Source organism: Sesamum indicum, linkage group LG8 (genome assembly GCF_000512975.1).
Source record: "Sesamum indicum cultivar Zhongzhi No. 13 linkage group LG8, S_indicum_v1.0, whole genome shotgun sequence".
Lineage (NCBI taxonomy): Eukaryota > Viridiplantae > Streptophyta > Magnoliopsida > Lamiales > Pedaliaceae > Sesamum > Sesamum indicum.
This window is the reverse complement of record NC_026152.1, coordinates 20,857,840-20,866,634: the sequence shown is the minus strand read 5'-3', so window position 1 is coordinate 20,866,634 and position 8,795 is coordinate 20,857,840. Positions and strand designations below refer to the sequence as shown.

General features: G+C 42.0%; 3 protein-coding genes across 4 annotated transcripts in view; all 3 read right to left on the bottom strand.

Moving 5' to 3' along the window:
• Positions 1–1,518, bottom strand: part of LOC105169759 (putative amidase C869.01) — a 2,574-nt gene extending 1,056 nt beyond the window's left edge. Inside the window, exons 1-3 of one of the 2 annotated variants that reach the window (XM_011090264.2) lie at positions 809–1,518; positions 276–490; positions 1–141 (exon numbers count right to left, since the gene is read on the bottom strand). The exon at positions 1–141 is cut by the window's left edge and continues 81 nt beyond it. In XM_011090264.2, coding sequence (XP_011088566.1) covers positions 1–141; positions 276–490; positions 809–1,357 — 905 coding nt within the window. In that variant the 5' untranslated portion in view covers positions 1,358–1,518. The remainder of the gene's footprint in view (positions 142–275; positions 491–808) is intronic. The other variant, XM_011090265.2, reaches the window with a different exon arrangement.
• Positions 1,636–3,850, bottom strand: LOC105169758. Its single transcript, XM_011090262.2, has 3 exons — positions 3,332–3,850; positions 2,441–2,873; positions 1,636–2,219 (listed from the first exon to the last, which is right to left on the bottom strand). Exons 1-3 carry the CDS (start codon positions 3,480–3,482, stop codon positions 1,865–1,867), a joined length of 939 nt encoding a protein of 312 aa, XP_011088564.1. The 5' UTR covers positions 3,483–3,850; the 3' UTR covers positions 1,636–1,864.
• LOC105169757 (eukaryotic translation initiation factor 4B3) lies at positions 5,504–8,000 on the bottom strand. Its single transcript, XM_011090261.2, has 2 exons — positions 6,754–8,000; positions 5,504–5,966 (listed from the first exon to the last, which is right to left on the bottom strand). Exons 1-2 carry the CDS (start codon positions 7,893–7,895, stop codon positions 5,882–5,884), a joined length of 1,227 nt encoding a protein of 408 aa, XP_011088563.1. The 5' UTR covers positions 7,896–8,000; the 3' UTR covers positions 5,504–5,881.

The following is an 8,795-nucleotide window of genomic DNA, read 5'->3' as shown; positions in this document are numbered from 1 at the left end:
CCATCTTCATTGAGAAACTGTGTATAGCCACCCAGTGGAATGAACTTGGCTGCAGCCTTTGTGGCTTCTGAGTCCCTTGGATCAAAGCCGACGATTGAATCCAGCACATTAACAGCATCAGAAACTGTTCTGCATATGGGCCTGAATTCATTTTCATAATAAGCTAGTATCCAGGAAACTCAATATTCGCAAGAATACTAGAAATATCATAACCTAGAAGTTGGGATTAAACGAGATACAAGATGGAAAGTAGTCAATTTTGCAAATGTGATTACCCAACAGTATCCTGTCTCGGTGAAAGAGGGATAACACCAGCTCGGCTAGTGAGTCCAACAGTGGGCTTGATAGCTACGACAGAATTATGATCGCCAGGGCAGATGAGGGATCCATCAGTCTCAGTCCCCAGCGATACCATGACCATGTTTGCTGCTACTGATATTGCTGATCCACTACTTGAACCGCATGGATCTCCACCTTTCACATAAGGATTCTGGATTAGATCACCACAAAGAAAAACAAATTATATGATAGCCTCAACCACAACGGCTGATCAATGCAAAAGCTAAGTCAGAGCTTAGCGCCAAAAACCTTATCTCAATAAGGTACATTGAATTCCCCAACTCAAATGCTACACAAATGATCCTCATGAATTTCATTATTCGTGTTATAACATCCTTCTTCCTGGCTATTCTAGTAAGGTTTCTCGTTCAGATGCAACCCTATAATACTTAGTAAATCTTAAGGCTGTTAAAAAAGGGTAATTCTTCAACTATAACAACTATCTGAAAGAAATAGGAGAGAGACTAACCACACCCTGGCCAGCTCTGGCACACCACCCATCGGGGATACCAGGCGACCGGAAGTGGTACCACTCGCTCATACTCGTCTTTCCCAAAATCACCGCACCTGCATTCCTCAGTCGCTCCACCACTCCAGCGTCACGTGGCGCCACCGCCCCCAGCAGGGCGTACGACCCAGCAGTGGTGTTAAGCTTGTCCCTGGTAGCTATACTGTCCTTCAGGAGCACCGGAATTCCGTGGAGAGCTGGACGGCTGCCATTGTTTCCCTCCCTCTCAACATCAGCCCTATCCGCCTGATAAACCGCGTCGGGATTTACTTCGATTACGCTGCGAAGCTCCGGATTCAGACTTTCGATGCGGTTCAAGTAGTAGTCAATGAGTCGGCGGGAGGTGAGCTTCTTCTCGGTGAATGCGCGCTGCACGTCCTTGATGGTCGCTTCCTGTATTGTGAAATCCTGGGCATCGATCTTGAAGAGCGGGCCTGAGAGAAGAAGAAGTAGGAGAATGATGAGAGGCTGGGAGAGGAGAAATGACGGGTCCCATCTGATCCTCTCCATGGCCTTGTTTTCTCACAAGCTTGCTTCTTTCGTTTCTGTGTTCTGGTCTGGTATATCAACAGATAAAGTCAACTCAGGTTTCCCGTCAAACAAATTGAATCGATTACAGCTCGACTTTAATTAACTACAATCTAAGAATTCTCACTCTCGCTAGTCGATTAATATTAGATTAGAGCTAATTAAAAATGTCAAGATAGTGTTTGAATGAGAGAGACAGCAGACTGCACACAAGTAGTCTGAAATACGAATCGGGCCTCTCATATGAATATAATGGCGTATAATGCAAAGTAACGTTTTATTCCAGCCTGAGTGAAAATGTAATGTTTCAGACGCTGAGAGTTCATATTTTTACATCTATCCATCCTCTTCCACTCAACAAACAACAAAAATACATACATAGACATAATGGGGGGTCTCTTCAATCTCTAGCCTTCATATTACAATCGTAAAAGCAAACATAGGAAAGAACCAATATGTATGCAATGATCCTGGACAGAGGTAATAAAATCACTTGCAAGTAGTGAATCTGCAAGTGGCATTAGTGCCCGTGCCTGAATTTGCCCTCATGAAGCTCAAAGCAGTGTGGAGGACATGTCGGGTCGACCCCATCAGCGCCCAATTCATGTGCTGGATGACACCAAGAGGATGGTAGGGGAACTGGATGCTGTTGTAGGAGTTGAGAAGTGCAGTCGTCCCTTCTCGCAGGAGGGTTCTATAGGGATCCCCTCTTCCCCTCATACCTTGCCCCAGGGTCATATCTGTGCCGTATTTATGGGCAGCAATCAGCCCGAAAACCACAGCTACTTTCGTGTCCGGGGTCACCACCTTCCAGTAGCATCTGTATTCAGGCATCATCCATTTCCTACAACACAAGAAGTACCAAACTTGATTTAGCTGCACTTTTGATCAAAAACTTAAGACTCATGTGCTGGTGACATATATTGCTTGTCACCAACACACTTGTCAATTATGTTTTACATTAAGGTTCTCCTGCGATCATCTGAAATTTGTAATGTAAAACACGGTGCAGAAATTTCAAGATGTGTCAACTGTGATTATTACGCTCTAAAACCATCAACTCACTGGTATGGGCAAGCTGAAGCTTCCAAGAACGATACTGGAGGCATTGGAGGCAACCTAGGAACTGGTGGCAAAGGTGGCTGCTGAGGTGCCGGTGGCGGTATAACCAGTGGAGGATTGGAAGGGGCAACCGGGTTGGGGGTAGCAGCTTTCGGGCAAAAGGACATGGGCTCTGCAGGCTGAGCAAGCAATGGATCCACCGTGTACATTTCAGTGTCAAACATATCGAACATGAGTCTTACATACTTGGGTGGACCAGCTACTGCCCCACAGCCATTTGATCCTTGCCCGCTGCCCGAAACCTGGGTGTAGCAGCCACTCAAGTTTGGTGTGCCCTCAAACCTCATAGCGTAGTTTCCTACCCAATTTGTGGTTTCTTCTCCCCATGTTGTGAATTGACCATCACTGCCTGGACAGGCCATTGTCACTTTTACTCCTGTATAAAACAATATTTCATCTCACTGTAAGTATTTTTAAAATAATAGCAAATTTCATACAGAATCGCTCCTCCTTAATTTCAGCAAAACCTTGGAAAGCTGTCAGGAATTAATCTTAGCTAATAGCTTATGTTGTTAATCATTAGTTAACTGAAATCTGAGATCTGCTTATCTATCGTTCTTCATTGATTTCACTTCCTCAGAAATAGAGGAAAAAGAAAATAAGTAGGATTCAAGAATTCCCACATTTAAGATTAAAAACTATAACTTTACCAGGTACAAAACTATGTTATAGGAGTAGTCACTGTAATGAAAGTTGGCCCACCAGATATACATTAATGTTTCAGATTTGTAAACAAGGAACTGTTGAGCGATTAGTCACCAACTATAAGCAACAAAGAAACATAAATCCAAAATCCACCCAGAGAAACAAAATGCAAGAACCATAGAAATGTACCATATGAGGGATAATCGAAAAGGGATATCTGGCCATCTTTACATTGGTCACAGAACACTGTTCCAGTGACCATGGCATCTCCATGAGCTCCATCAATGGATGCTGCAACAATTAGAAAAGCTGTGAAGAAAAGCTTCTTTGACCAATCCATGGACTCTGAGAAGCTGTGAGCAGACGAAAAGCTGCCAAGACAAGAATAAGTAGTAAAGCCTGTAAAGAGAATTCTTGGTGTGAACGAATGTGAATAAGCGCTTAACTAAGGAAAAAGGAAAAGTTGGCAGTAATTATCAGTGCTGTTGCTTCAACTCTCAACTGCCTGCATTTATGAGCTACGAACTGAAACAAGTGTCTTCTGAGATCGAGGGAAAGGTACGGATTTGCATTTAAGGCTGCTGGAATTATTAGAATCCAGCTTCCATCACTCCCGATCAAAGTTGCACCCTTTTTTTCTTTTTTTTTTTTTCCATATTTCAACGATAAAAGTTGCACTTTGTTTCAAGAATTGTAAGCATTAATAGGAAAGGGATCAATAGTTGTCCAATGACTCCAACAAGGTCTCAGCGTCTAATTTATTCTCCCTGTAGAAGGAAGGAAAAGGGACATGGATTTAAATCACCCCATCAACCTTTGCCTGCTTTTATTATTTCCGGAATATACATTTTCTTTGGTAGCTTCCTATTTAATCTGATAAAACATTTTCAAGAAAAGAAAATATATTAGTGGTAAACAGACTAATTAGTGACAAAAATTGAGCGCATGAAGGAAAGAGGTCATGCCTAATGGCAGTCAAGAAAGTAGTTCTACTGTAAAAATCATGTGCCAACAAGGTTCTGTATGCATGGATGGGGTGGCATTGAACCCATTCATTCCCCCTGTCAAATAGCAATGACCAGTAGAATTTGAAGAACTAAACTTACATAAAGGCCCTGTATATGTTTTTAACCCAACCTGCTAACTGTTTTCATTCTTTAATTTTCTCTTACCTATGTGTTTCGTATTCAATATGTTTCGTCTTTCAGAGATGAGAGGCAGCTGTCGAAATTGTGTGTTTCTAGAAGAAGATGGCGTGGGATGCTTCTATACCTATAATCTGAAATTGGCCCTGTTGAGGGGTACGCATATTAGTGCAGACGCACATTGCAATTAAAGTCAAACCGCCATTGTCATCTGGGATCCTTCCGTGGAAAATTTTGAAGAATTTATTTCATTAATTTAACTAGTAGTTGCGTCTCATAATGATACTAGCTAACTAGTATCCAACTCCTAAGATGGTCCATTATAATTCTACAGTTTCTTAGAAAATGCTTGTTCATTCCTATGGCAAACTCCATCCATGAATCAGGATCCGCAGACGCACAGAAAGTTGAGAAACCAAACTCAATAATGGGGGCAAAGTGAGACAGAAAACAGTAATTGGCAACTTGGTGCAAGCATAGTTCTTTCCACTTACAGAGAGTTGGTACCAATCAATCTCCTGGTTGGAAGAAGGATTATTTCCTTTCTTCTTGGTATCATTGTAAAGTCAAAACCAAATTTGGGGGATGTTTGACATGAGTTTCTGTCATCAGGTAGTTTACCGTAAAATAGGAATGAGCTTACTGGGAACCCAGACTCAACAAAATAAAGCATAAACAGCAGCAACCACCAAAACAAACAGAACCAGCTTTATAGCAAAACCTTGCAATTGAATCTCATTTACCTTAGAACACATGCAGCTGTCACAGGAAATAGTAGAACTCCAGAAGTCCTATATAAAGAGCAACATAATGAACCTTGCAAACCGGTTGGTCCAGATCATTCGCATCCAAAACATAATGCATATGTATAAAAGGTAATTACCAAGCAAAATACAGCAACGCTTCAACTAATCCTGAAAACTGCAGAGCTAATCCATCTTGACCGGGACAAAAGCAAAACACTGAGAATGCTTCAGTGATGAATATATAAGTTGAAAACAATATTTAGAAGGAAGCTCTATATACTCGTAGCTACAACAGCAATGCTCTCCCCAAATTAGTTTTCCTCGTCAGATGTACCATAGGAATATCAGAGAAATAGGACCGAACCATACTTCCAATATAATGAAACAATTTCAGGGAAACAACGGAATGTATTCCCACTCAACAGAGATTTGAGTTTAGAAGCATAAAAGTAAAATGATGTCTGTGAGTATGTATGAGAAACAGGTTAAGGTCCTTTCTTCTTTTGCTTGAGCTTGAATAACATCATTTCCACAATGCAGAACGGACTCAAAAAATATTATAGAAACACATTGAATAGTCGCCACACCAAGTACAAACAACCCATAAAGGCCATTGAAGAAATCTACCTGTAAGTCTACCAAAATTGCTCTACAATGTGCACTGGAATGATGTTTGTAACAAAAAACAAAACCAAAGGAAGAAAAACTCTAGAACCAACATACTATAAATTCAGCACATCAATTCTGCATGCCAGATTCAACTATGTTACTTTCAAGAGGAGTCCAACCATCAACTCTTTATGCCACATTGTGTATTGTCCCTTCCTTTTCAAAGAACACCCCGCATATCATATCTGAGTATCTCCCTCTTTAGCCTCTTCAACATGTCCGTTTTCAGTGCTCTCAGCAGGTTCATTTTCAGATTCACCGGAACTAACCAAAAATAAAAGTAAAGATAAGCTTAATGACTGCAAAAAAAAAAGGCTTCAACCACAATATTAAAGAGTTAGTCTTGAAAATATCAAGATTGGCTCAAATTCTAATGCCTTGCTTTACTTTTCCACAGATATTTCATTAGTGTGCCAGAAAAACTCATGTCCATTTATAATGGGCATTGACAAGATGATAAAATGTCTAATGGTCACGAGTATACATTATGACAATCAATTATTATAATGCATCCAACCAAGTTAACCTCAAAATCAGCTAATGCATGAGATAAAAGATATTGCAATAATACAAAACTGATGCACATGTCGCCAAAATAATTGCACTTGCAGAGCAAACAATTATGAACACAGCCACCACCTACATGTTGGATTAATCAATATAACAGAAAAGTCATATATGGCCTTCGCACCAGCAAATAACCATGGTCTGGTGGTAGGCTAGACAGCCCCATCTAAATAGAGCTTAATAGAGGCCTTCAATGCTTTGTTTGGTTGTCCAAAATAAGGACAAAGTTTTTAAACAATCCCCATCATCTTATTAGATCCCATATGCCATCATCTATGAGATATACAGAGTACTAAAAGTAGATAATCATTCAATCCAGTACAGCTGAATAAAACCAACACATCGCATTGTGTTTCTAGACAATACACCAAATGCCAAGCATAAAGCCATTATCAACCAAGATATAAACTTTCAAAAATTTTCAGCAATCAAAAGATTTCAATATTCTCGACAGTTCATACAATTTCATAACTAAATCACCAACCTCTGGGAAGGCAAATCAGCTGATTCTTGCTTCCTCCAAGCCCTCTCAGTCTTATCTTCCAGGCGAGACCTGTCTCTCCCATTTCCGCTCCAAAAGCTTCTCTTTGGCGCATCAGAGGGTCCCGCAGAAACAACCTCCCTAATCTTAGTAGACTCAAGCTTTTCCTCGATCTCTTTCCAATCTTGGCCCTTCTCCTTCAATACCTCCTCCCTTGGCCTGGCCTCACCAAATGGATTGGTTCCCTTAGGCTTCACCACACTGGCACTGTCACTTTTCTGCCCTTCCACAACCGGCAGTGTTCTAGGCTGCAGATTCAACCTCGGCCTACCACTAACACTCCCATCCTCGTTTTTCCTCCCCCAACTCTCAGAATCTGCCCCATTCGACTCAAGACCCCCTACTCTCCTCTCCCTCAAGCTATCAAACGCTCCACCAATCCTGCGCCCCTCCTCTTCCTTCCTCAACACCCAATTACTCGAATCTGCACCACCATTACTAGATTCCAACCCGAAACCCCCTCTCCTCTCATGTCTCCTGTTCTCCGAGGGAACAAAACTCTTTTTCAACGCCCAATTATCAACTTCATCTGCTCGCGATTGCGAATCCGAGAAAAAACCCCCTCTTTCTCCCCTGTCCCTTCTCTCAAACCCATTATTACTAGACGACTTCTTCCCCGCAGCCCAATCATCAGTCTCATCAGCCCTAGAGGGCACAAATTCACGATTAGACTCCCGATTAAAGCTTCCCTGACGCCGCGGTTGCTCATCCCTCATGCCGCCACCGTAGGATCTGAATCCGCCGCCAAGTTTATTCCGATCGAGCTCCTCGGCCGAACGCTGACGCGGACCCGTAGGAAGAACCAAGAGCTCGTCCGGCGTCAAGCCCTTCGGCTGAGACGCTGACGGCTTAGCCGCGCCGTACGTGGTGAATTCCTGAAGAGAAAGTGTCTGCGCCTTCTTTTTCTTAGTTTTCTTGGCGGCGGCGGCGGCAAGAGAGGGGAACTCGGCAGTTTCGGCGGCAATGGAATGACCGTTAGCGGCATCGGCATCTTCCTTGTGTTGCTGGAGGAGCTCCGTCTCGTTCTCCTCCGAATCCAGAGCCCATGCGCCTGGTTTAGCCCACGCGCTGACAGTTGCCGCCATCCTCGCTTTCTCGAAAACTCTCTCTTTGTGGTGGTGTGATAGTGCGTGTAGCGATAGGTTTTGTGGAGATTTTGGGTCTGGTAGAAATAGAAGATGCCAACCCCCAAGCCTGATTGGTTGGTTATATACATCTAAAAGCAGAAGCAGCACACGTAGATTAGTAGAATTGGGGATCCGAGGGCCGAGAGTCCCAGTCCAAAAGGGATTATACGGCCCAGATTACTTTACTTGTGATTTTAATTGTTTCATGTAAATTGAAATTTGGGTAGTATTATAATTAGATTAGGTGAGGTGGCATGTGTAGAATGGTTGGCTCTGGTTTGTGCCAAGCCAACAGGGAAAAGACATCCCAGCCACATACTCCTTATACCGTCTACCCTTTTCCTTTTTTTTTTTTTTAATAATAATACAAATATAAAATAAAAACCCTTTATTATTTTATTAATTTATTATGATTTTCAAATATTTGTAAACTTTTCATTGCATCCAATTACCAATCAATCATAATCCTTAGATCTTAGTTAAATAATTATAAGTTAAAGCAGAGATGGGATGGGACAGCTCATACAAATGTAACTGATAAAGGCTAGTTTCAAAGCCAATTTTAGATGGGGGTGGCAAGGCAAGTGAGCGGTGAGCAGAAAGGTGCTGGATTTATGGAGGGGCGTTGTGATGTGAATGCAGTTGCAGTTTTGCAGTTGGAGTTGGGCATTGCCAACACAAAACATACATGCAATTTCTGTACCTTTCCACTTTATTCACACCACACAATATAATCAACATCCACCAACCTAATCAATAAGTATAATTCGTATATAAAAATTCATCAACTATACAACAAATTGGTACAATCAGAACTAATTTGAGGGGGGGGGGGGGGGGGGGAAACAACAAAAAAAA

Coding starts and splice junctions, on each gene's coding strand:
- LOC105169758 (XM_011090262.2), bottom strand. CDS start 3,482: ATGGATTGGTCAAAGAAGCTTTTCTTCACAGCTTTTCTAATTGTTGCA. Junction 2,874..3,331: donor TTTCGATTATCCCTCATATG/GTACATTTCTAT, acceptor TGTTTTATACAG/GAGTAAAAGTGACAATGGCC. Junction 2,220..2,440: donor GCTTCAGCTTGCCCATACCA/GTGAGTTGATGG, acceptor CTTGTGTTGTAG/GAAATGGATGATGCCTGAAT.
- LOC105169757 (XM_011090261.2), bottom strand. CDS start 7,895: ATGGCGGCAACTGTCAGCGCGTGGGCTAAACCAGGCGCATGGGCTCTG. Junction 5,967..6,753: donor GCTGATTTGCCTTCCCAGAG/GTTGGTGATTTA, acceptor ATTTTTGGTTAG/TTCCGGTGAATCTGAAAATG.